This window comes from Mustela lutreola, chromosome 5, assembly GCF_030435805.1.
Source record: "Mustela lutreola isolate mMusLut2 chromosome 5, mMusLut2.pri, whole genome shotgun sequence".
Classification (NCBI taxonomy): Eukaryota; Metazoa; Chordata; class Mammalia; order Carnivora; family Mustelidae; genus Mustela; species Mustela lutreola.
Genome location: NC_081294.1, coordinates 73,397,731 through 73,425,294, shown reverse-complemented (window position 1 = coordinate 73,425,294; position 27,564 = coordinate 73,397,731). Strand labels below are relative to the sequence as shown.

Genomic DNA, 27,564 nt, shown 5'->3' with positions numbered 1-27,564 from the left:
ACGGACATCTCCCTGAAGAAGACAGACGCATGGCCAATAAGCACATGAAAAGATGCTCAGCATCACTACTCATTAGGTAAATGCAAATCAAAACCACAGTGAGATACCGCTATACATCCATTAGGAATAAAACAAGATACCAGGTGTCAGCAAGGACGTAGAGAAATTGGAACCCGTGTGCATTGGTGGTTGGAATGTAAACGGTACAGCTGCTCTGGAAAACAGTATGGCAGTTCCTCAAAAAATTTGACAGATTATTACCATATGATCTAGCAATTCGCACTTCTGGGTATTTCCCCAAAAGAAACAAAAGCAGGGACCCCAAAAGATAAGGTGTACACCTGTGCTCATAGCGGCATTATGCTATGGTGGGAGCCACCCAACTGTCCATCAACAGATGAATGGAAAAAATGGAGTCCATGCATACAATGGAATACTATTCAGCCTTAAAAGAGGATATTTTTTTTTTAAGATTTTATTTATTCACTTGACAGAGATCAAAAGTAGGCAGAGAGGCAGGCAGAGAGAGAAGGAAGCAGGCTCCCTGTTGAGCAGAGTCCCACACGGGGTCGATCCCAGGACTCTGGGATCTGGGATCACGACCTGAGCCAAAGGCAGAGGTTCTAACCCACTGAGCCACCCAGGTGCCCCAAAAGAGGAGGATATTCTGATACCTGCCATGGACGAACTCCAAAGACATTATACTAAAGTGAAATATGCCAGACCCGAAAAGATGACTATTGGAATTCCACTCATCTGAGGTACTTAAAGTAGGCAAATTTATGCAGACAGAAAATAGGACGGTAGTTGCCAGGGACAGGGGGGGGGGGGGGGAACGGACAGTCATTGCTGAATGGGTACCAAGTTTCAGAACAGAAATGTTCTGAAGATGGACAGTGGTGACGGTTGCACAACAATGTGAATATGGTTGATGCCGCTGAACTATCTACTTTTATCTACTTTTAAAAGGTTAAGATGGTAAATTTCACATCATGTGTATTTGGTCACAACTCTTTTTTTAAAAGATGTATCTGTGTTTATGTCCCAACCTTCTCCAGAGAGGCTAGAGCCCAGGACGTTCAAGGGCCAAGGCCACCACCACTGTTGGTCTGCTGTTGATCGGAAAACAATTCCCTGCAGCTGTCTTTGACTGGCAGACCACGCAAGCCCCCCAGACAGCTGACCCTCCCCCGTGGCCCTCAACCCATTCTCCATCCCTTCATGAAGCACAGCAGTGGGAACCCAGTCAGGACACTTCCCTTACCAAGTGTCTATTCTGCAGCCAAGAGAGAACAACTGGTATGGATAATTTTTCTCTATCAATTTAGCATAATATTAAATAACAGGTCTGCTGCTGCCTCTTTTTTTTTTTTTTTTTAACTGAGCTTCTCTGCCAGAAAACCAAACAAGACAGGCTATAAAACAGTATTTAAGCACTATCCCATTCTTGCTCTTATATATGCACAGGGAAGTTTCTGGATATGCACAAAGTGTTAACACCAGCTGCCCTGGGGGTGGTGGGAAATGAGGGATTTTTTTTCATTTGTCCTTTCCAAGCTATTTTCACTGGGCTTGTGTTACTTTTGTAAAAGTGACACGAAACAAAAGATATTACTTTAAAAATACCAAGATCTGTGATCTTCAGGGCAGGGAGTGGCGTGCCTCCGGGACCTTATCCTCACCCCGAAGGTGTCAGTCATCACCTGCCTGCAATGACGTGTCAACCACCAGGATTCAGCCTCATTTAGGGGCAAGCCGGTGTGACAAGTGTCAAGTAAACCTTTACTGTCAGATTTCTACAGAAGTGAACTTTTTGTTTCCAAACACATTCTTCTTTAAATGGAGGTCAAATTAATAGGTGCTGAGAGGAGTGTTCAGAGAGGAGAATCACTCATGATGTTCTTTTTTTGCTAAGCAAAAAGGGCTCAAAGTTTAATAAACGGCTGTCATAGGCAGGGAATCTGTCCCTCTCCCTGTGTCCCCTCGCTGCACCCCCTCTGACACATGCAGGTCCTCCAACTCAGCAGCCTATCTACACTCCTACCTTGCCTACACACACACACACGTGCGCACACACTCCTACCTTGCCTACACACACACACACACACGTGCGTGCACACACATGCATGTAGGGTGTGCCTGCCAGCCAGCGTGATCATGGAATCTTTATTAAAGAGGTCCAAATTACCAAGGTTTTACTACACTACTAAAAATAGTCATGCTTACTTAGCCTGCTTAATAAGCACACCATTTCTAATTTTTCTGCCTGAGTAAACTGAAACATCATTCCAGAAATACATTTTTACTGAAACAAGAAGGCTTATTTTTTCTCCTTCGTTCATACCTTTTTTTCCCTCCTTCCCCTCTCCCTCCCCTCATCTCCCACACTCCTCCCGCTCAGCGCCCCACCCCTACTCATTTTTAAATTTCAAAACATAAAGGGGAAAGTAACAGTAATTTGGACTTGGCTTTCACACAAAATGGGCCAATTTTTTTAAGTGTTGGTAATTTGTCCTGAAAATGGATATAGGGAGTGGGGCTGGGAAGGCTTTGAGGAATGGGGTTTTATGAGAGGGAAATGAGGCCTGAGCGTGCAGGACGGCGGGCTGCACCTTCCCTCTGTGCCTGGGACAGTGCGGGCACGTGCAAATGGCCACAGCTAATAGCACCATTATTGCTTTTATCACATTATATTATTATTAGTCATCAGAATCAGACAAAGCATATTAACCCATTTAATTGAACCAAGGGCTTAACGTCCCAGTGATTTCATGGGAAGTCCTGGGCAAACCCTCCAAGACACTGCAGCCACGAAGCAGCCAGCCGCTTGGCCACTTGCCAGGCTGTGGCAGGGCCCGGCAAGGGTTTCCCCAAACTGTTCCCGCCTGTGGCTTCTCTGGGAACTTTCTAGGACATGCTGGGATGGATGCTTATCCCCACCCTTACTCCAGCCCTTCCGTGCACATACCTCTCTGTCCCCATGGATAAACCCAATCTACTAAAGGACAGATTTCCATGAACTACCCCACCCCCAACACACACACATACACACACATGGTTGGCCCGGGACCCCTCCTCTATTCGAACCCGAGCTGGCACTCCTCTGAGTCAGCAAGGCCGGTACTGAGCACAGGCACACACTACTCATGGTGAACACCTGGCTTCTCTTGAGCTTGCTGCCCACCCCTTCAAAGCTCCTTGAGTTTCACATGCCACAGGTGTGGGTGCACACATCCCGTGCTTAACATTTCGTTCTGTGCTTAACATTTCGTTCCAGGTGAACATTGTGTGATTTTCCCTGATTATAGGATACATAGTCATTCTTAACATTTCTGAAGTTCAGAAAAGCATGTGGACCAACCGAGACATCACTGATTAAAACCTTCCAGACATCCCCCCACCTGTACACAGGTGCGTTTACACATATATTATATGTGTGCACATAATATTACAGAAAGGATATCCTGCCACGGATTGCTTGAGAAGCCACTTTTTGGACTTAGGATAGTATCAAGAACATCTATTCTTATCCAAAAAGTACTATTTTTAAGGACCACATGTCTACATTCATAATCATTTAACCAGCATCCTCACCAGTGGGCATTGGGGTAACGTCCTAATTTCTTTTGTTGTGTTTCTCCTCTAGCACGCCACTGCAGACATCCTTCTCCATGCGTCCCTATGCACTAGTCATCGGGCACATCAGGGTAACTCCAAGAGCAGATCTGCCAGGCCCCAGGAACATGCACATAAAACCCCTTTCCTGCTGACACGAAGGCCACGCCTGTGGCCACTGCCAGACATGGCCAAGGGGACCCATTCTCCAGATACTGGCCAGTACTAGCTTTTGTCTATCCTCTGCCACCTGCAAGAGAACAGATAGCTCATGGCCACTTTGCATATGTGGTTTTAATTATTTCTCCTCTTCAAAACAAAAACAAACACAAAAACAGATTGTATCGTGTACATTCAGTTCTGCAACTGGCTTTTCCCATCTGCCAACTTCCACTCCTTTTGGGCACGCTCATTCCAGGGTTAGGGGAAAAACCAGCTACTCAAGACAAGAGATTCACCAAGTGCCCCCTTCGGGTGTCCACAGCTTCTATCCTTGCTAATGAGTTATCTGCAGGTGCGGCAGTGAGGGAACAGAGAGCCAGAAAGGACTGACTTCAAGGTCACCACCCGAGAGACCAACTTTCTGGGTGCAGGAACAGCTGGGCTGCTCTATACGGCACTGCCAAGGTGGGCTCATCCCGCCCAGCATGTCCCTTTTGCCGGCCAAGCCTCGGTGTGGGCCAGCTTCACTAAAACCCACTGAAGGGTGACTTGTAAGCCAAACCCCGGGCGGCCCAGGCTGTAATTTCCCCATTAGGAGCTGGAGTCACAACCCATCTGCGCGCACCATCCCTCCATCTCTGAGGCTCCCAAGCCAAGCCAGGGGCTGCTGGGCCAGCAGACTTCGGACTCGGGCCCCACTTGGAAGGGAAACATGGCTTGAGTTTTAACGTTCAAAAAAATCGCTCTGGAAAGAAAGGACTAAGGCTGCTGGGAGGCTGTGGAGCAGAGGGTACCTGTGTAGCCTGCACTGAAATCCTGACTCTGCCGTTTAAGGACAATCCCTGCCAAGTGATGGTCCCTGTGGGGGCCTGCTGACCCACCTGTAAAATGGAGCTAACGACTGGTTACAAGATTGGCACATGGCTTTGCGGGAGAGTGTTGCAAATGCACATTGCATGACTGTTGAGTCCTGGCTCTTCCTCCTTACTTGTACAGTCTAAGGGGAGGGGGGCGCTCTGTCACCTTTCCAAACCTCAGTTTTACCACCTGTTTAAGGGGAATCATGAAAAACACCTAAGTGTTGTGATATGATTCGGATGGTGTATGTGAAAGTATCTTGGTGGCAGAAATGCCAACAAAATAGATGGTAACGTTTCCACTGTCAACAATGCGAATGGGCTGTACCCTCAGAGCCTAGGCCTGAACTCTGCTTGGACACGTCCTCGGTGAAGAGGTCTTCTCGTCTCACACTGCCATTCCAGGCGTCAAGGTCCTGTTGGGGAAGGAGGGAGTCAAGGGCCACATGTGCTGACCTGTGGGCCAGTGCGGGGGCCCCTGCTATGAGAACGTCATTGTCCCATCACCACCAGCTTACAGAGCTTGGAGTCAGTCCCCAGTGTCCCAAGAGTTCTGGAACAGATTCTCATCCCCCTTGGGCTTCTTCCACACCTTCCTTTGGAAACTTGGGTTTTGTTTTGCAAAGGGCTAGCCACACGTGGTGCCACCAACCCCGGGGGTGCTTCACCTAGAGGCCTCTGAACCCAGGTCGGGCTTCAGGTGGGGGTTTGTAAACCCCTCGTCACATTTCCCAGTTTTAGCCTGAGAGGTCTCTATTATACCACATGATCTTTGGGCCCCCTAAATAAAATCCAGATTCTATGTGGTCAAATCTATTCAGGGGTTGCCATTTTTAAAAGGCAGAGACAGCAACCAAAAATCATCTTTAAATGATTCCAACCACGACTTGCCTCTCTCAAAGAACATCTGGGAGGAGTCCATCCTCACTCCCCAAGGACACCTGTCGTCCCCATTTCTCCACTTTGCAAGCCTCATGCTCCAGCTAGGTCAGAACCTCTGTGTAAAAGCCTCTGACTCTTGGCCCTCGGCTTTTACTTCCTTTTTCTCTCCCTGTCCCAGCTCCTGATGGTGCAGACCCATCAAACCTGGTCGGTCTCCTCATTTGCTCTCTGTTTTGCCCATTATCCTGGCTCTCCAGCATGGAGGAGACCAAGAGAGGACGAATGCTCCCCTCTCCTCCCTTTCCTGATCCATCCTGCCTCTCCCCCATTCCCCAGCACTTTGTCACCCAGAGTCTACATTAAATCAAAGACAGAACTTGGGACGGTGAAGCGTGGGATGGACCAGCACAGAGAGAGCTCCGGGCGGTGGGAGTGGATAGGAGCGGGGCACTCACGTGGTGATAAACCTGTCTCCGTCACATTTACCCCCTTTCTCCACATTTCCCAAGCACTTGGACTCGTATTGGCGGCCATCGCCTCTCCCTTCTGGGCAGGCTACTTAAGAATTCAGAGCCATCCTCTCTCTTGAGAGCCTGTGAACCAGAGAGCAGTCCCCGGCAAGCTGGGCCAGGGACAGAGACCAAAACGGGGAAAGAGACCACTGAGAGCAAAGTCTGACTGGGTAAAGGGCTCTTGAATTAGAATGTGGCCTGTCTCACACACATTTGATGAAAACACAAGGTGTGCAGTTCCCAGCATCTCTGTGTAGGATTTCTAGGGGCTGTTGGAATAAATAGGAGAGTTTATATTCTCACTCCCTGCCTGGTTCTCCATCATATAGGGAGTGCTTCCTGCTGGTGGAATCAACAAGCAGTTAAACAAAAACAAAAAAATCCGGCCACCTTCCAAATACCTCCAGCCTTAGATTCCAGATCCTTCCCACAGGAGCTAGGGGAAGGCCTGAGTGTGACCCAAAAAGACTCAAGCCCAGGTCCCCTGCATCCCAGTGCAGCTACCAAACCACCAGACTGCCAAGATGGAGATGAAAAAGCCATCTGGGGACAGCTCTGCTGGACCCAAGGCCTAGAGGGTAGTGAGAAGGGTCCTGCTTTCCACAGCCAGGCCTGGGCAGGGCAGAGCACTTCTGCCCCAAGCAAATCAATTGAAAGTTGTGGCCAGGCCTGTTTGAGTTGGTGAGAGCCCAAGTGGGAATTCCAATTTGCCAGTGTTTGCTCTGCAGACAAATAGAGCCAAACAGAAACACTGCTTTGGGACTTTGCGCCAAATACCCGCTGGCTTGTTCTGCCAGTAGTGCTGGGCTGGCCCTCTGCACGTCACCCTCTCCGGGCTTCCTGCTTGGTGACAGCCTTCTGCTTGTGCCCTTCAAGGCAGCTTGCCTTCCCCGCTGTGGCCCAGAGCCCTGTGCCTGGGGCTTCCCTGTGGGAACCCAGGCCTTCCAGCTCATTCCATGCCAGCTCCCCATGGAGACCCCTTTACCACCCACCCCCAATCCTGGCTCCTGACGTCTCCTTCCTGCTCTCGGTGCCATACTGTCCTCCCTCCCTAACCCTGACGTTGGCCCAGGCCTTCTCGGCCCCTGACCAGCATGGCCCGCTGAGGCTGGCCACCCAGCAGAGGCAGAGCTGAACCGGAGGAAGCACCAGCCACAGCTGCCTCCAGCCTTCTTCATGCTCTCACATATATTTCATTCTGTCCTCAGAGTGGGTCAGTTTTATCAGCCCATTTCTCAGAGGAAAGAGCTGCATTTTCAGAAGATTTGGCACCTTGCCCAAGGTCACCCAATTACAGAATCCAGACCTCCCCGCTCCAAAACCGGAGCACTTTCCAACTTACCTCTCTGAGGCTAATTTTTTTTAGTCTTTTGTTCACTTCCAGGGGCTTAAGGCAATTCTCGGGATTCCTGGTGAGAGCAGGGGAATGTGTTTTCATATTCTCCTGAGCAACACAGGCACACAGCAATGCCAAGAGTGTCCACAGCAGTGTGAGCAGCAGGCTGTGTTTGCTTTGCCCCAGGTCTGAACCAGAGCTGTGGCCTGAGGCCTGCCTGTCCTACAGGCAGGGCCACAACCCCAGAGTGCCCATGGAATCCCCCAGCCTTCAGGGTCAGGCACCGCAGACATAAAGCCCTGGGCCGCTCCCCACTCCACGAGGGTTCACATGTCCTGCATACTTCAGTACCCTCCCTCTCCACTAAGGGCACTGGCATAAAGTTTTCTGCACCTTCAGAAAGAACGAGTCTACCTCTCCCGCCCTCAGAGGGCTCCCCAATAGCATGGTGACAGGTCTCACTCTTCAAGGCAAGCCTCTTCCACATCTTTACACGATGGGAGTGTGAACATTTACAAATAGCAATGATTTGACTCTCTTAGAAGACGCATGCTCTCTGCAGGCAAACAACCATCACTTACTCAAGGAAATGTCTCTCATCCAGTCTGGCTGGATTACTGATTACCGAGGCCCCCAAGAGGACCAGGACTGGACTGTGGGTTTTTTCATGACAGCACTGCAGCACCTGGCACAGCTCAGTAAATAGTAGTCGGATGCATGAACAAAACCACGAGGAAAGGTTTCCAAGTGCACTTGTTCCATGGCCTTGGAGGAGCTGTCACCCATGCCCACAGACCACGGGTCCATGCAGGGGGCCCTTCATCCAACCGCTCTCCGTTTTATCCCATGTGTTTTCCACTGACCCAACTGCCCAGTGGGTCTGGGGCTTTTTTCCCTCAACTGTATATGCTGGTGTCCCACCCCAGCTCTGCCCAGGACTCCCTTCTCCCTCTGTCAGACAGGGCCTGCTAAAGTAACGGGCCTCGAGAACAGCCCCCAGCAATGGGAGCAGAGGGGCACCACAGGCCCTCCAGCCTGGCCAGTCAGGGACAAGGGGTGTCAGCCAACCCTGCCTCACCTGTGCCTTCAGAAAATTCCATCACGGCTGGATCAAGGGAGCGTCAGGAGTGCGGCAACTCTGCTAGTCATGTGGCCAGGAGGGACAAAGAAGAGGCCACCTTTCAAGTGAAAAGTCCTAACTGACCATACAAGGGGCAACAACCCAATACTGCTGCTCCTCTGACCCCTCTGGGAGGTCCCCCCTGCACCCACTGAGGGATCACAACCACCGTGAGCCTAGAGAAAAACAGAGCCAACTTCCAAACAAGGGTCGTCACGGGAGTAGGTGCATAGAGAGAAATGCTACTCTTCCTGCTGTGGGGCACCCACAAAGAGCCACCGTGGCTCATGTAGGGGGCTACTGGAGGCCCTTCTTGGTCTGGGGTCCTCCGATGGCTTTCCCAGGAGCCCAATGAGTCCTTGCTGCTGAGGTCAAGAGAGGAGAGAGCCAGTGTGGCCCCTGGATGAGCTGTCTGGCCAAGGGCAAGTCCTGAGCATCCTCTCCCCACCCCCCAAGCCGAGGGGGGAACAGACCGGGCAATTGGACTTTATGGGTGCCTACCGGGGCCCAACCCCCTGCGGCAGGGCAGTACCATGAGCTTAAGCAACTCAGAGAGGGCAGTTCAAAAAGCCTTTGTTGAACGAGGGCCTGTCACAGCCTGTAAGACCCCTTGGTGTCTGGGTGCCCACGTCCCCTATGTCTCTTCAGAGTTTTCGGAGGTCTGGGACCGTTTCTTCTGCGGCAAGTCTTCGAGCATCAGGCTCAACACATGTGCGATCTCGTAGTACAGCTCCTGAAGCCTGGAGGTAGGGCCAGGGGGGAGGGCCTGGGCTTGGGGTGGGCTCCATGCCCCTTGAGCCCCCCCACCCCACCGCATGCCCACCCTCGGGATTCCCCTGCCTGGTCTTTGTGGGTGCAGGGAAGAGCAAGGGCTGTAGAGGCCAGATCGGGCCAACTGGAATCCAGGTCCACTGCTCAACCCATGACCTCCGAGTAAGGTATTTCAGTACATATGTCAGGTTGGAGATGCCAGATCCTGGGCTGTAAATGAGGTGACTACGGGGCAGTGACCAGGCACTGCCTGGCCCACTCTTAAGCCAAACGTGGAGGTTCCCTGACCCCCTCCTTTGAGTTCCTCCAGGCCATGAAGCCCTCCAGGGGGCTTCTGTCATGAAGCCAGCCTATTGGTGCCCGTCCTCACTCAAGAGCTCACCATGACTCCTTAGCAGCTGTGCCCCCGCCTTTCTGCTCAGTGATGGTCAGGTTTCCTTCCAGCTAATGCACACAGAGCATAGCCCTGGACTGGGCCAACTCAAAGCCTCACACACTGCTTTTGTAGCATTGGCTCTTGTGTGACAGGTGGGAAAGGGGCAGAGACCTTCCCAGAGTCACAAAGGAATGTCATGGCATCACCAGGCCAGGAGCCTGAGCTCTTGCCTTGCTAACTTCTGGAAAGGGGGTGGTGAGGAAGGCCCTGAAGAGTCCAGGGCCCAGCACTGCAGGGCCAGTGAGAGCAGGCTGGGGAGGGCCAGGGAAGCAGGGGCCTCTGAGCCACAGGCCTATGCACACATGGGGGCCAGCAGCCCCAGGAAGGGCTGCAGTTCAACCACTCGCAGACAGAGCAGCATCCCCTTGCTTTCCCAAGGCACCTGCTGTGCCCCACCCCCTCCCGAGGAAGCTTAGGGACTAGGAGAGGCCCCATCTCCCAGGATCAGGGGCAGTGGGGCAGGTACTGACTTGTAGATCGTAGCGTCCTGGTTGTCCAGAGTGGACAAGTAGACATCGATGAAGGGCAGGCTGGTGCCGAAATCATCCAGGACCATGGGGTCAGTGTGCTGCAGGGTCCTCTTGAAGTTCTCCACCAGCTCACTGAAACTTTTGTAGTCAGCATTTTTCTAGAGAGGATAGCATAAAGAGGGCAGTGAAGAGGAAGGCACAGGGACCCTTCACGAGGGGCCCAGGCATAGGCCTGACCCCAGCCCCAGGAGAGACCCTGCGCCGAATCACAGCTTCAGCTGGACTCCCTCCAAGTCTCAGCCCCCTGACCGCAGCAGCCTCGTGAGCCACCATCACTGACATGAGGACAGGTGACACAGAAAGGAACCAGTGAGAGCCTGAGCATGGCTCGGCGTGGTCTCACCCCGCCCTGCACAAACTCAGGCACAGTCAAGACAAGCAGATGACTCCAGCTCAGAGAAGGGGCTCAGGAGGGATGCACTGGCTGCATGGGGGAGGGGAGGGGGAACAGGGGTTCAGGACCCAGCAGAGCACTCAGTGCCCGGCCTGAGGAGGTCAGAGAGCTTAGGCTGAAAAAAGAAGGCTTGCCCCCAGGCTTTCACAGGCATACCCCTCTGGACGGAAGATCTCCAGCCTGCTGTGCTCATCCTAGTTCCACCTGAGAAAAACCGGAGTTGAGGAGCACCTGTCAGGACCTCCATGGCCTTGCCCAACGCAGTGGATGGGCCCCCTATGGCTGCCCAGCGGCCAGGGGGCCTCTGTAACAAGAGCATTCCAGACAGAGGGCCTGGCAGTGGAGTTGTGCCCAGGAAGAAGGGAGAAACGATATCTATAGTCCTCAACTCCCTAAGAGGTGCAGAGAGATACAAAAATACAGAGAATAAAGCCCAACTGTGGAAAACACAGGGCATCAGAACCTGCCCTCCCTAAGACCAGATAGGGCTGACAGCACCTGCTGCCTGCATGGGCCCCAGAGCCCCCTTTGTCCATGGGCCTGCCCCCCACCAAGCCTGGCGACAGCCTACCTGCATCTGCATCAGCCTGCTGACCTCTTCCTGCTGCCGCCTCAGAATCACCTGCTTCTCTCCCATGAGCGCCATGTGCCTCTCGGCCATCAGGTCCAGCTTGAACTTCTTAAAGGAGGCCTAGAGATGGGGGGAAAAGGGGGGAAGATACAGGCTCTCACCACACACCCACCCACCCCGTCTTTCTTCTTCCCTAGACTCGTGTGGCTCCTCAGCAAGGGTGACACCATACAGGGCCGGCCCCTAACTCAAGCTGCCATCCGCAGCTGCAAGGACTCCTCAGGCCCCTGTCCTGCTGACCACCAGCACAAGGCAGGAAGATGCCCTGGCCCAGGGAGAAGAGCAGGGCTGGGCAAGGGAGGGCCCACGGAACCCCCTCCCCACACACCCCCACCCCGGAAATGGGGGCCTGTGGCTCTGCCTGCCACGAGAGCGCCAACCCGGCCATCCTGATGAGCGCAGCCTCACCTCAGTGTGAATGATCATCACACCCACGAACATACTGAGGAAGATGAAGGTGGCAAGCAAGATGAAGATGATGGTGAACGTCCGGCTGAGAGCCAAGTTGCGATTGTCCAACTGCTCCTGCAGGTCTGTCCAGCCATCGACCTGCGTGGGCAAGGCATGGTATGCTGAGTGCCAAGGCCCCACGGGGAAGGCCTCCCCATTCCCTGGGCTACAGCAGCCCCGGCCCCACTGAGGATGCGGCTGGCTCTGCCTTCACATCAGCCCCACACCACCACCCCCAGCCAAGGACCCTGGTCTATGCATGGTGGCTGGGGACGCAAGGCTCCATGGGGTACAGACGCTACTAGCCAAGGTGCCCTGGGGGCTCTTTTCCCAAAGGACTCCCATCCTTCCAGGAAATACACTGCCTCTCTACAAGGCCCTCCTATGCAAAGACCCCAGAGTCTACCCTTCTGGACTTGGGCACTGCAGACCGATTTTGGGTGGAGTTGTGACAGCCTAGTCCCAGAAAGGCTACATGACATGGCTTTCATTTCTAAAGTAAACTTGATCCAAATGAATTATCTTTTGAGAACTTCTTGAAAGTTTTTATAACCCTGTGGGTCAAATGGGAATGCTTTAGGGAGCCACAAGATCAGAGAGAGGAATGGACCCCTGGCCAGGGCCCTGGCATCTGCTTAGCTCTGGAAGGCCAGCCCAGCTAAGTACCTGAACATGAGGACGATCCCATGTGAGGCCCAAGCTGTCCACACACCCACACCAGCTGGCACCCCATTCCTAAGGCCACTTCCCCAACCCCTGTTCCCACAGTACCGTGGCCAAGCTGAAGAGAGTGAAGAAGGCCACAGCCAGGTTCCCCCAGTTATTCAGGTCACCCCTGTCTGGAGTTCCAAATAGGCAGAAGCCCAAGATAGCGAAGATGAACATGAGGACGAAGAACAGGATGAGCACGGAGGCCACGATGTAGGCTGTCTGCCCCACAGCAGTGATGAGGGTCTGCAAGGCAGAGGCACGGGGGCTAGGCCAGGCTGCCAGGCTGAGTGGGGCTCAGCGGACAGGTCCAGTCTGCCCAGACCCCAGCTGGTCCCAGCATCCAGTGCCAGGCCCCATAAAGGGATGGATGGATAGATGGATGGATAGATAGATGGGTGAATGGATGGATGGACAGACGGATGGGTAGGTGGATGGATGGAGGGATGGATGGGTGGATGGATGGATGGATGGATGGATGGGTGGATGGGATGGATGGATGGGTAGATGGGTGGATGGGTGGTTAGGTGGGTGGGTGGATGGATGGGTGGGTGGGTGGATAGATGGACAAGTGGTGGATGGATGGATGGACAGACGGAGGGGGGGTGGATGGATGGATAGATGGATGGGTGGGTAGGTGGGTGGGTGGATGGGTGGGGGGGGGATGGGTGGATGGATGGGTAGATGGATGGGTGGGTGAATGGGTAGATGGATGGGTGGGTAGATGGATGGTTGGGTGGGTGGATGGACAGATGGATGGACAGGTGGATGAATGGGAACTGTACCCAGACTGAGGGCTGGACCAATCCAGTAGTGCTTGAGCAGTACCTGACCTCTGTCCTCAGTCCCCCATGGGGAGATGGTCCTCAGGCCTGGGTGTCTCCCCATCAGCACCACTGGCAACTCCACTTGAGTCCCAGCCTGCCTCTGTGGTCATTCCAAGTTGTCCCACTGTGCCTCTCAGCTAAGAGCCAGCCCTGTATGCTCTGCCAAGCACAGAAGTTCCCTATTGGGGAGCTACCCTGGGAGTGGGAATGATGAAGGCTCAGAGGGATATTGCTTCCTGTTCTTTCTGGGTCCTCCTCCACAGACAGGTCTCCATCCCATGACCTCAGTCTTCCTCTAGAAAGTGCTCATATGTCTTGCCTCCCACTATGTTCACCACTCCTGGGGAGCACAGCATATGGCTCTTCGTCATTCATTCTCCACACCCCTGTCTTGCATACACTTGGTGCTCAAGACATGGTCACCTACCTAGATGCTGCCCCAGACATTATTTCAAGGCAAGTGGGCATTATCACTTGTCATGTTTTGAGATGAGGAAGCAAAGGCTCAGAAAAGCAAAAATTCTTGGCCAATACAGTGACAGAGCTAGGACCAACTCCCAAGCCCTTTGCCGTATAGCTCTTCACCTCAAGGCCCCCCCTTGCAGGTCCTAAAGCTGTTTACTAGCTTCACACTAGGAATGGAGGCACTTGAGAGAGCTGCGCCCCGGGACAGTGAAGTGTTAGTCTGGGGTAACTTGGGAAGCAGAAAGACAAGGGGAGAGCCCTGGCGCTGCCTTCCACATGGACGGGCTAGATAGCCGCCTACAGAGGGGAACACATCCCTCTACCTGGGGGAAGAAAATCAGTGTCTGGGATTAATTCCAGAGGCGAGAGGTACAAAACTCTCTCCCTCCCTGTGAGACAGAGACAGAGCTTCTTCCCCAAGAACTACTTAAAAAGGGAAGAGACAAGATCTCGTGAGAAATGCTGCCCTGGGATATAGTCCACAGAAGAGGCCTGCCCAAGCCCAGATGTGTGGAGAGTGAGGTGCTCCAGGGAGCAGGAGACGAGCACCGGGAGGCTGTCACCAACCCCCAGCCTCTTTGTCCCTTAACTCCTTCATCCCCATTGACCCCTACACCACTTTCGGCTCCTGCTCCCTTGGTGCCCAACACCTGCAAAAAGTAGCCATGCTTCCAACTGTCTGACTGTCCCTCGGTCTGACGTGCCTATCACCCAGCATCCACCTCCCAGGGACCTCTCGTCTTTTCTGTCCACCTGCCTTACCACCATCCCTACCAGCCACAGACTCCAGTGCCTGGCACCTCTGATGCTCCCTTCCCCCGCTCCTACATACATTATAGGGTCTATTTCTAGCCTACAAATAAGGGGAGCCACTCTCGGGTTTGAAAGGAAGGCTGCCGTGATTTGAGGTACCCTTTGAAGACTCTCCCCAGCAAGTGCTCACCATCACTTGGCGTCAGGGAAATACAAACCAAAACTACAATGAGATACCACCTCATGCCAGTCAGAATGGCTAAAATTAACCAGTCAAGAAACGACAGGTGTTGGTGAGGATGCAGAGAAAGGGGAACCCTCCTGCACTGTTGGGGGGAATGCAAGCTGGCGCAGCCACTCTGGAAAACAGCATGGAGGTTCCTCAGAAAGTTGAAAATAGAGCTACCCTAGGACCCAGCAATTGCACTACTGGGTATTTACTCTAAAGATACAAATGTAGTGATCCAAAGGGGCACGTGCACCCGAATGTTTATAGCAGCAATGTCCACAATAGCCAAACTACGGAAAGAGCCTAGATGTCCATCAACAGGTGAATGGATAAAGAAGATGTGGTATAGGGACGCCTGGGTGGCTCAGTTGGTTAAGCAGCTGCCTTCAGCTCAGGTCATGATCCCAGCATCCTGGGATGGAGTCCCACATCGGGCTCCTTGCTCTGCAGGGAGCCTGCTTCTCCCTCTGCCTCTGCCTGCCATTCTGTCTGCCTGTGCTTGCTCTCTCCCTCTCTCTGATAAATAAAATCTTTAAAAAAAAAAAAAAGAAGAAGAAGAAGATGTGGTATATATACACAATGGAATACTATGCAGCCATCAAAAGAAATGAAATCTTGTCATTTGCAATGACGTGGATGGAACTTGAGTGTATTACGCTAAGCGAAATAAGTCAATCAGAGAAAGACAATTATCATATGATCTCCTTGATATGAGGAATTTGAGAAACAAGATACAAGGGGAAAAGTGAAATGAGTCAAAACCAGAGAGGGAGACAAACCAAAAGAGACTTTTAATCTCAGAAAATAAACTGAGGGTTGCTGGAGGGGAGCAGGGTGGGAGGGATGGGGTGGCTGCATGACGGACATTGGAAGGGTATGTGCTTTGGTGAGTGCTGTGAATTATTTAAGACTGATGAATCACAGACCTGTACACCTGAAGCAAATAATACATTCTATGTTAATTGAAAAATTAAAATTTAAAAAAAAGATTCTCCCCCAGCTGGTGGGGGGGCATTTTTGCCCCAGGGCTATCTAAGGAGTGTGGGAAGCCAGCGCAGGAATCCTGACGAAGTTGGGTGGTGATGGAGAAAAGATGAGGACTGGTCATGAACGACGTAGCAGGTCACGCAACAGGACTTTGAGACAGAGGCGTCAATGCTGACACTCAAATTTACAACCTGGCTGTTATGTAAAGACACAACACAGAAGGATGGGCCAGGGTCTGGGGATGTGAGGGTGGGGGAAAGCGATGACATACAGCTCAGATGGCCTGGGTTTGAGGAGCACAAGAGACGTCCAGGAGGCCATGCATCTGAAGGTCAGAGAGAAGCGTGGGCAGGTGATGATCCCTGAAACGTAGGAAAGATCACCCAAGAGGGTACGCAGAATGGGGTGCAGGTGAGAAGAACGTGGGGTACAGTCTTGAGAAAACGCATGCACCCAAAACGTTAAGCTCAAGAGGCTGGAGGAACCCCAAGAAAGGGCAGTGACAGGGTGCCAGTGGGACTGGCCAGGGGACCTGGTGACGAGGAGGTTGCTGACTACCTCAGAGAGGCCAGTTCCTATGGAGGGAAGAAGCCAGGGTACAAATGACAAGTAAGGAAGTGGGAAGTAGGAGTTACGCCCCCCTCTCTCCAGGAGTCTAACCATGAGGGGGAAGGCAGGAGGCCTGTTTGGGAGGCGCTCCAGGGGCCAAGTGACCACATGAGAGCATACAATGAATGAACGGGGGTCTGTGCCAAGGGGAACTCTTCAATGCAGTCTTCGTCTTGTCCCCCAGGCCTGGGGCTGCTAAGTATAGGGCCCAGGTTCCAGACAGACGCCCGGCTGGGCAATCTCTCAGCAAAACAGGCCAACACATACCCAAGCTGGTCAAATGCAGCCAAGACCGCCCCTTCCTGGAGAAGCACAGACACGGGGCACAGAGCCACGGCAAACATACTGTGCCTGGGATGGATGCTTCAGGGCGGGCTGGGTCAGCTATGAAACCTTCCAAGCCAAACAAAGACTGGTCACCCCATGACTTCTAGCAGGAGCCCCATTCCTGGAGCAGCCTGAACAAAGTAATGCTACTATTTCCGTCAGGAGAAGCAGCAGATTTTTAGCTGTATGGGGAAAGCACACAATTGGAATTGAGTGGCTCATGCCACCAAGGCGCCGGAGACTCCTGGGAATGCAGCTCGAAGGGCCTGTACCGTAAGCAAGTCTGTCCCTTTGGTAGCATGGGAGAAAGGAAAAGTTAGCGTGGCCTCTGGAGTCAGCCACACCTTTCAAATCTCGGCTGTGATATTTAACTGCTGCGTGACCGTGGGTCTCGATTTCTTCACCTGTGACACAGAGCTAAGGACACTCTTCCGCAGTTGTTTTAGAATGAAATGAGGTAACATGGGTGAGGAGTGACCTGCCCTACAGTAGGGCTCCATAACCGGATGGTCGGGGGAGACAGATTATTTCCTCGGGGGCTGGTGGGCAGACAGGCCCCACGGCCGGCGCCTCCAGCCCACAGCAGCCCCAGGTCACTCACCCGGATGCCACGGCTGTAGGTGATGAGCTTGAGGATGCGCAGGGACTGCATGCCGTCAGCAATGTTGAGGTAGGGGTAGTGCTTGCCCTTGAATCTGTGCAGCCCATAGGGGATGAAGATAGTGACGATAATGATGACATCCAGCAGGTTGTAGCCATCCTTCCAGTAGTTGATGGGGTCCACATAGAGCTTCATGCAGAACTCAGAGCTATAGATGGACACAAAGATCAGCTCGGAGACCTGCGGGGGGCGGGGGGTGCCGAAGATCAGAGGGTCAGGCCAAGCGGCAGAGCCCCATCGTCCCTCCCTCTCCCTGCAGGAGGGGCCCAACTGGCTGTGTGCATCTCGGCAGACGGAGGGTACGCCTAGGTCAACCACATGACAGAGAAACCCAGGCAGAGCTGCAGGCACACAGCAGACACACGGTGGGCCCTATTCTCTTCCCGTTCTGCAGCTTCCCTCCCTGCAGCCCGAAACTGGGGCTAGGTCACACCCAGGGGGCTTGAGAACGACAGACTGACTGGAAGACAGAATGACCACCTAGACCCCAGTCTAAGTCAACTGCACATGTGAGGTAACCTGAATGTAAGCTTTCCCAAAGAAAAGATCCCAAGAGTTTTCTGGCCAACCTGAATTTCCAAACTTTTAGGAACAGAGATGAAATACTCAAATATCTATTAATATTTATCCATTCATCACAAATACTGAAAATCAGTTAATTGTTTTAGAACAGTTAGAACAGCAGAATATTCTGCTTTTTTTTCCCCACTTCTGTACTTTATGAAATAACCTTATTCAAATTCTTCTCGTGCATCTACAACCCCAGTGGCTTTGATTTTACCAAAAGGTGCTTCCTGAGTGATCTTTTCCTTATTATCAAAACACAACAGGGGCGCCTGGGTGGCTCAGTGGGTTGAGCCGCTGCCTTCAGCTCAGGTCATGATCTTGGGGTCCTGGGATCAAGTCCCACATCAGGCTCTCTGCTCAGCAGGGAGCCTGCTTCCCTCTCTCTCTCTCTGGCTGCCTCTCCGTCTACTTGTGATTTCTCTCTGTCAAGTTAATAAATAAAATCTTTAAAAAAATAATAATAAATAATAAATAAATAAATAAAAATTAAAAAAAAAAACCACAACAACGAATTAGACAGAAAATATTCAGCCCCCAGGAAGCATATGATCTAGCAGAGGGAGACAGAAATGAAGGCTCAAACAAATACGGAAATAAGATGACCCCAGGTGGGAAGGAAGGGGAGTGAAGGAAACAGCCAAAGGAGATGAAAGGGCTGGTTGGGTTGGGGGAGAGCCGTGGCAGCTATTTTAGAAAAGGTGGTGAGTGGAGGCCTTGGAAAGGAGCCGTGCTAAAATCTGGGACAAAGTTCCCAAACAGCAAGTACAAGGGCCTTCAGGTGAGAAAGGGTTTGCTCAAAGAACAGCAAGATCCACGTGGCTAGAACAGAAAGGGGTGAGGAGGGTGGGAGATGCCATTGAAGGGGCAGGCCACAGAGGGCAGGCCTGGTGAGAGCTTTGAATTTTAACCTCCACCTTGGAGGATTCTGAGCAAGGGAGTGATAATTTATATTTTTAAGAGATCTCCATGGAAAAGCGACTAGTGCGGAGCTGATGAGAAGGGTGAGTGGGGTGGGTGAGGGGGGTGCTTAGGGAGGAAGAATCAGAGAACAGGAGTTCTCTCTAACCAGCTAGAGGGGAGGTTAGACCGGACTGGACTGGACTGGGGATGGTGTGGCATCAAAGGGAAGAGGGAAAAGCCTGTCTTTTGTAGGCTGCCAAGTCAGGACTTGCTGCTGGAGTTCGGAGTGCACAGGGAAGACAGGAGGCCAGAGAAGATTCTAGGGCTTGAGACAGAGCAACTGGGTCAGCAGTGATGCTTTCCCTGGGATGAGTTTGGGATGCACTGAAATGGGCTGGAGAGAGTTTCTGGAGAGAAACAGGAAGGCTTTTGAGATAGAGCACCTTTTAAATATATGTCAGATGCTGCCACTGGAAGATGTAACTGAGGCCACAACTATCCATTCCGATAATATTAGGGCAGCTGGGATTTTTATTTGTCCTGCCTACTTATGTTTGTGGCCCCCTAACTGGCAACTATTTATATACATTGTTATTTTTTTAACTACTACCTAATATTTAAGATACACAAAAAGACATAAAGAATATAATGAAAGCCACACACTACCACCCAGCTTAAGAAATAAAATATTATTACCATTGCAGGCAGCCTCCTGTGTAGCCCTCAGGGACCATATGTATCCCCAAAAGTACCTGGCATTCTTTTGCATTTTTTTAGACATCACAACAAACAGCATAATGTTACACTGAAGTGCTCTTGGCAATTTGTTGAGTTTTTTCCATTTAAAATTATGTTGGAACACCTGAGTGGCTCAGTCAGTTAAGCATCTGACTCTTGATTTGAGCTCAGGTCATGATCTTAGAGTTGTGAGATCAAGGACCCCCTCATACACACACACACACATGCACTCACTCTCTCTCTCTCCCGAAAATGAATAATTTTTTTAAAGATTATATTTATTTATTTGAGAGAGAGAGAGAGATAGCACAAGCAAGGAGAAGGAGAAACAGGCCACCACACTGAGCAGGAAGCCTGACACGGGACTCAATCCCAGGACCCTGGGATCATGACCTGAGCCAAAGGCAGACACTTAAATGACTCAGCCACTCAAGTGCCCCTAAAATGGATAAATCTCTCTAAAAATAAATAACACTATGAGATTCATCTATGTTGATATGTGTAAAACTAGTTTACGCAAAACCTAGTGGTTTTACTACTATGTAGCGATACCACTCGTGAAAATACTATATTTATCTAGTTACCCATTGGGGATATTTGGCTTGTTGGTAAATTTTACTATTGCAACAGCACAACAGTACAAAAAGGGTGAGTAATTGGTATATATCACATATATATTTACACATATCCATGTGTAAAGCTTCCCTTGGGTACAGACCCAGGAGTGGAATTAGGGAGTTGTAAGGTAAGAGCACCTTCAACGTGACTGCAAGGTGAGAAGTGTTTTAACTTTTAATCCCACAATGTTCCTACTGCTTCACGTGCTTACCAATGATTCCCACTGTAGAACTTCTCCATTTTTGTCAGTCTGATGAATATGCAATGGTATCTTTTTATGTACTTTCTATAATTAATGAAGCTGGACATCTTCTTATACACTTAATTGTAAACTGCCCATTTCTTATCTTTTGCCAAATTCTCAGCTGGATTGTTTTGTTTTTTTCTTAGTGGTCTGCAAAAGAATGAATTTTTCCAGATATTTTGAATCCTGATTCTTTACCTGTTAGATGTGTTGCAAATATCTTCTCCTCCGCTGACTTATATTTTCACATTTTCAATGATCTTTTGATGAACAGAAGTTTAAAATCTTAATGGAATCAAAGGAACCAAACTGTTTTTTCATGACTTACGGAGTTTGTTTTTCATGACTTACAGAGTTTGTATTTTAAGAAACCATCCCCTCCTGAGATTGTGTAAATATTCTATATTTTCTCTAAACATTTTGAAGTGTCACTTTTCAGGTTGGGTCTTTAACCCAGTCATGTCTGCCATGAAGCAGAGATCCAGTAACATGCTCTCTCTATACCTACGACCAATGGTCCCAGTATTGTTTCCTGCAGAAGGTACCCTTTTGGCACCAGCCCACAGGGCCCCCTGACAGGTGCTGGGTCTCTGTCCAGACCAGGATCTGTTTCCCTCTTGCCTGTTGCGCTGGCCTCTACCCTGCCTTCATTACGAAAGCCCTACAGTCTGCTTATCTGGTTAAGTCTAGCCTTCTCTTCCCTTTAAACTTTCAAAGTCATCTCGTTTGCTTTTTCTCTTTCATTCTTTTCCCTAAATTTTAGCATCAGCTAAACCTTCACATATTTGAATTATTTTCTCCTAAAAGATCACACAAATCTGGGGCGTCGGGAGGGCTCAGTTGGTTGTGTCTGCCTTTACTCAAGTCATGATCCTGGTGTCCTGGGATCAAGCCCCATGCTGGGATCCCTGCTCAGCGGGGAGTCTGCTTCTCCCTCTGTCCTTCCCCCTTCTTGTGCTCTTGCTTGCTGTCTTTCCCTCAAATAAATAAAATCTTTTTTAAAAATCACACATCTTTTTTTGATTTATTAGATTTTATTAAATCTTTTGTCAAAGTACTTTTCATATTCCATTAGAAGTGCTGTTTTATAACTGATATGTTAAATGTAATTAATTTTATTTATTAATCATATAACCAGCAAACTTGCTGGGCTTTATAATAACTTTATTAATTAGTATTAACTTTATTAGTTAACAATTTTTTTCAGATTCTTTTGAGGGTTCTATGCAGAAATGACATTATTTTTCTGAACTTTGAAAGAGAATACTGCTAAAGTTTCATCACTGTGTTAATTTTGATACAAGTTTTACATACCCTTAATTGGGTTAAAAATAAATCCTTTCTATTCCTAGTTTGCTAAGCTTTTATCTCCCTGTTTTTTAGATTTTTAAAAATGTATTTATTAGACAGAGTGCATGAGTGGGGAAAAGGGGCAGAGGGAGAAGCAGACTCCTGCTGAGCTCAGGGCCCCACATGGGGCTCCATCCCAGGACCCTAAGATCATGACCTGAGCTAAAGGCATATCCTTAACCAACTGAGCCACCCAGGTGCCCTGCTAAGTTTTTATCTTAGTGGATATTCATGATATATATTTTTTCCTGCATCTCTTGAAACTATCTGATGGGCTGTTTTTTTCTTCTTTAATATTTTAAGCTGGTTAATAAAATATGTGGATTTTTTTAATACTTGAATTTCTGAAAAACTTGGCAATGATATATATATATATATATATCATTGGAATGGAAGAAAAAGAGTATATATATATATATATATATATATATATACTCTTTTTCTTCCATTTTCTAATTCAGTTTCTTAATTTTCTCTTTGGGATTTTTATGTTAATGTTCATATAATTTGGTGTCATTTTTCTTTCTCATATTTGTCTAGTTTGGCATGGAAGTTATACTAGCCTCACAAGATGAACTGTCTGTGGGCAAGGCAGATATACTCATTTATCTAATCACTGTAAGCACTGTATATGTTTAGAATGGTATCTTCCATCAAGGTATAACTAGCTAGTCTGGGTTAGTTCGTAGTTTTCGGGGGTAAAGTTTTGGTTTTTGTTTTGTTTTGTTTTAAAGAATTTATTTATTTATTTGACAGACAGAGATCACAAGTAGGCAGAGAGGCAGGCAGAGAGAGAGAGAGGAGGAAGCAGGCTCCCTGCTGAGCAGAGAGCTCGATCCCAGGACCCTGGGATCATGACCTGAGCCCAAGGCAGAGGCTTTAACCCACTGAGCCACCCAGGCGCCCTCGGGGGTAAAGTTTTAACTACTAATTCAATGCTTTATAGCCATTAAAGGAAATATAAGGACATACAAAGTTTATTTCAAGTTTTTGCTTTTTTATTGAAAATCCGTTTTGTAAATTTTTTCTAGAATATCTTATTTCAGCTAGGTTTTCAAATTCATTAGCATAAAATTATTAGATTACTGACATCTACTGTATCTGTAATTTTCCTTTTAAATACCTGACATGAGGGGCACCTGGAGGCTCCATCAATCAGGCGTCTCCCTTTGGCTCAGGTCATGATCCCAGAGTTCTGGAATCAAGCCCCAAATAGGGCTCCCTGTTCAGCAAAGAGCCTGCTTCTCCCTCTGCCTGCTGTTCCCGTTTGTACTCTTGCTTTCTTTCTCTATCAAATGGATAAATAAAAAATCTTAAAAAAAAAAAAAAACCCAAACCCTAACATGATTCAGAGCTTCCATTTGCCTTGTCTCATGAACAAAGCTATTTCATAATTGTTTCCTAAGCTCTAACTGTGGCGTTGTTAATACTTTCCCTTGAATCTTTGCTTTCTATTTCATTAATTTTTGTCCCTACCTTTATTATTTCCTTTTTTCTATTTTCCTTTATTCTTCTACGTTTCCTTCCTTTATCCTTCTTTTTGATTTTGTTCTGTTCCTCTTTTCCAAAAGGTCAGCTCATTAAATTTCTAAATTGAGGTATAATTCATGTACCATTAAGTTTGTCATTTTAAAATGTAAAATTCAGTGAGGAGGGGATTAGTTTTGAGTATTTATAACATTTGTTTCTACTTATTGTAAGATATATACATAACATGAAAATTACCCTATTTAATCATTTTTAGATATACAATCAATTCAGTGGAATTAAGTGCATTCACAATATTGTGCAACCATCACTACCATCTATTTCCAGAACTATTTCATCCTCCCAAACAGAAGCTCTGAACCCAACAAACAGTAACCTCACATTCTCCTCTCCCCACATCCCCCAGAAAATTCAATTCTACTTCCTGTCTATATGAATTTTCCTCTTCTAAATACTTTATGCAGATAAAGCCATACAATATTTGCCCTTTTATACCTGGTTTATTTCACTTGGCATAATGTGTTCAAGGTTTATCCACATTGTAGTGTGTATCACAATTTCATTCTTTTTAAAGGCTGAATAATATTCCATTTTACGTATAGACACATTTTCTTTATCCATTCATCAGCCAATGGACACATGATTTGCTCCCACCTTTTGGCTACTATGAACAATGGTGCTGTGAACACTGGTGTACAAGAATCTGTTTGAGTCTCTATTTCTTTTGTGTGTGTGTGTGTGTGTGCTTTTTTTTAATTTTTTATTTTTTTATAAACATATATTTTTATCCCCGGGGGTACAGGTCTGTGAATCACCAGGTTTACACACTTCACAGCACTCACCAAAGCACATACCCTCCCCAATGACCATAACCCCACCCCCCTTCTCCCAACCCCCCTCCCCCCAGCAACCCTCAGTTTGTTTTGTGAGATTAAGAGTCACTTATGGTTTGTCTCCCTCCCAATTCCATCTTGTTTCATTGATTCTTCTTCTACCCACTTAAGCCCCCATGTTGCATCACCACTTCACCACTTCCTCATATCATGGAGATCATATGATAGTTGTCTTTCTCTGATTGACTTATTTCGCTAAGCATGATACGCTCTAGTTCCATCCATGTTGTCACAAATGGCAAGATTTCATTTCTTTTGATGGCTGCATAGTATTCCATTGTGTATATATACCACATCTTCTTGATCCATTCATCTGTTGATGGACATCTAGGTTCTTTCGATAGTTTGGCTATTGTGGACATTGCTGCTATAAACATTCGGGTGCACGTGCCCCTTTGGATCACTACGTTTGTATCTTTAGGGTAAATACCCAGTAGTGCAATTGCTGGGTCATAGGGCAGTTCTATTTTCAACATTTTGAGGAACCTCCATGCTGTTTTCCAGAGTGGCTGCATCAGCTTGCATTCCCACCAACAGTGTAGGAGGGTTCCCCTTTCTCCGCATCCTTGCCAGCATCTGTCATTTCCTGACTTGTTGATTTTAGCCATTCTGACTGGTGTGAGGTGATATCTCATTGTGGTTTTGATTTCTATTTCCCTGATGCCGAGTGATATGGAGCACTTTTTCATGTGTCTGTTCGCCATCTGGATGTCTTCTTTGCAGAAATGTCTGTTCATGTCCTCTGCCCATTTCTTGATTGGATTATTTGTTCTTTGGGTGTTGAGTTTGCTAAGTTCTTTATAGATTTTGGACACTAGTCCTTTATCTGATATGTCGTTTGCAAATATCTTCTCCCATTCTGTCAGTTGTCTTTTGATTTTGTTAACTGTTTCCTTTGCTGTGCAAAAGCTTTTGATCTTGATGAAATCCCAATAGTTCATTTTTGCCCTTGCTTCCCTTGCCTTTGGCGATGTTCCTAGGAAGATGTTGCTGCGGCTGAGGTCGAAGAGGTTGCTGCCTGTGTTCTCCTCAAGGATTTTGATGGATTCCTTTCGCACATTGAGGTCCTTCATCCATTTTGAGTCTATTTTTGTGTGTGGTGTAAGGAAATGGTCCAATTTCATTTTTCTGCATGTGGCTGTCCAATTTTCCCAGCACCATTTATTGAAGAGGCTGTCTTTTTTCCATTGGACATTCTTTCCTGCTTTGTCGAAGATGAGTTGACCGTAGAGTTGAGGGTCTATTTCTGGGCTCTCTATTCTGTTCCCTTGATCTATGTGTCTGTTTTTGTGCCAGTACCATGCTGTCTTGATGATGACAGCTTTGTAATAGAGCTTGAAGTCCGGAATTGTGATGCCACCAACTTTGGCTTTCTTTTTCAATATCCCTTTGGCTATTCGAGGTCTTTTCTGGTTCCATATAAATTTTAGCATTATTTGTTCCATTTCTTTGAAAAAGATGGATGGTACTTTGATAGGAATTGCATTAAATGTGTAGATTGCTTTAGGTAGCATAGACATTTTCACAATATTTATTCATCCAATCCAGGAGCATGGAACATTTTTCCATTTCTTTGTGTCTTCCTCAATTTCTTTCATGAGTACTTTATAGTTTTCTGAGTATAGATTCTGTGCCTCTTTGGTTAGGTTTATTCCAAGGTATCTTATGGTTTGGGGTGCAATTGTAAATGGGATTGACTCCTTAATTTTTCTTTCTTCTGTCTTGTTGTTGGTGTAGAGAAATGCAACTGATTTCTGTGCATTGATTTTATATCCTGACACTTTACTGAATTCCTGTACAAGTTCTAGCAGTTTTGGAGTGGAGTCTTTTGGGTTTTCCACATAGAGTATCATATCATCTGCGAAGAGTGATAATTTGACTTCTTCTTTGCCAATTTGGATGCCTTTAATTTCCTTTTGTTGTCTGATTGCTGAGGCTAGGACCTCTAGTACTATGTTGAATAGCAGTGGTGATAATGGACATCCCTGCCGTGTTCCTGACCTTAGCGGAAAAGCTTTCAGTTTTTCTCCATTGAGAATGATATTTGCGGTGGGTTTTTCATAGATGGCTTTGATGATATTGAGGTATGTGCCCTCTATCCCTACACTTTGAAGAGTTTTGATCAGGAAGGGATGCTGTACTTTGTCCAATGCTTTTTCAGCATCTATTGAGAGTATCGTATGGTTCTTGTTCTTTCTTTTATTGATGTGTTGTATCACATTGACTGATTTGCGGATGTTGAACCAACCTTGCAGCCCTGGAATAAATCCCACTTGGTCGTGGTGAATAATCCTTTTAATGTACTGTTGAATCCTATTGGCTAGTATTTTGGTGAGAATTTTCGCATCTGTGTTCATCAAGGATATTGGTCTATAGCTCTCTTTTTTGATGGGATCCTTGTCTGATTTTGTCTGGGTGATGCTGGCCTCATAAAATGTGTTTGGAAGTTTTCCTTCCATTTCTATTTTTTGGAACAGTTTCAGGAGAATAGGAATTAGTTCTTCTTTAAATGTTTGGTAGAATTCCCCCGGGAAGCCTTCTGGCCCTGGGCTTTTGTTTGTTTGGAGATTTTTAATGACTGTTTCAATCTCCTTACTGGTTATGGGTCTGTTCAGGCTTTCTATTTCTTCCTGGTTCAGTTGTGGTAGTTTATATGTTTCTAGGAATGCATCCATTTCTTCCAGATTGTCAAATTTATTGCCGTAGAGTTGCTCATAGTATGTTCTTATAATAGTTTGTATTTCTTTGGTGTTAGTTGTGATCTCTCCTCTTTCATTCATGATTTTATTTATTTGGGTCCTTTCTCTTTTCTTTTTGATAAGTCGGGCCAGGGGTTTATCAATTTTATTAATTCTTTCAAAGAACCAGCTCCTAGTTTCGTTGATTTGTTCTATTGTTTTTTTGGTTTCTATTTCATTGATTTCTGCTCTGATCTTTATGATTTCTCTTCTCCTGCTGGGCTTAGGGTTTCTTTCTTGTTCTTTCTCCAGCTCCTTTAGGTGTAGGGTTAGGTTGTGTACCTGAGACCTTTCTTGTTTCTTGAGAAAGGCTTGTACCGCTATATATTTTCCTCTCAGGACTGCCTTTGTTGTGTCCCACAGATTTTGAACCGTTGTATTTTCATTATCATTTGTTTCCATGATTTTTTTCAATTCTTCTTTAATTTCCCGGTTGACCCATTCATTCTTTAGAAGGATGCTGTTTAGTCTGTATTTGGGTTCTTTCCAAACTTCCTTTTGTGGTTGAGTTCTAGCTTTAGAGCATTGTGGTCTGAAAATATGCAGGGAATGATCCCAATCTTTTGATACCGATTGAGTCCTGATTTAGGACCGAGGATGTGATCTATTCTGGAGAATGTTCCATGTGCACTAGAGAAGAATGTGTATTCTGTTGCTTTGGGATGAAATGTTCTGAATATATTTGTGATGTCCATCTGGTCCAGTGTGTCGTTTAAGGCCTTTATTTCCTTGCTGATCTTTTGCTTGGATGATCTCTCCATTTCAG

At 47.9% G+C, this 27,564-nt stretch overlaps 1 protein-coding gene across 2 annotated transcripts in view; it reads right to left on the bottom strand.

Annotated features, from left to right (window-relative positions):
* Positions 1-7,784: 7,784 nt before the first annotated feature.
* Positions 7,785-27,564, bottom strand: part of CATSPER3 (cation channel sperm associated 3) — a 41,426-nt gene continuing 21,646 nt past the window's right edge. The window contains exons 3-8 of one of the 2 annotated variants that reach the window (XM_059174617.1): positions 17,203-17,442; positions 12,468-12,650; positions 11,655-11,795; positions 11,187-11,306; positions 10,162-10,319; positions 7,785-9,224 (exon numbers count right to left, since the gene is read on the bottom strand). In XM_059174617.1, the coding sequence (XP_059030600.1) occupies positions 9,119-9,224; positions 10,162-10,319; positions 11,187-11,306; positions 11,655-11,795; positions 12,468-12,650; positions 17,203-17,442 (948 nt within the window). In that variant the 3' untranslated portion in view covers positions 7,785-9,118. The remainder of the gene's footprint in view (positions 9,225-10,161; positions 10,320-11,186; positions 11,307-11,654; positions 11,796-12,467; positions 12,651-17,202; positions 17,443-27,564) is intronic. The other variant, XM_059174618.1, reaches the window with a different exon arrangement.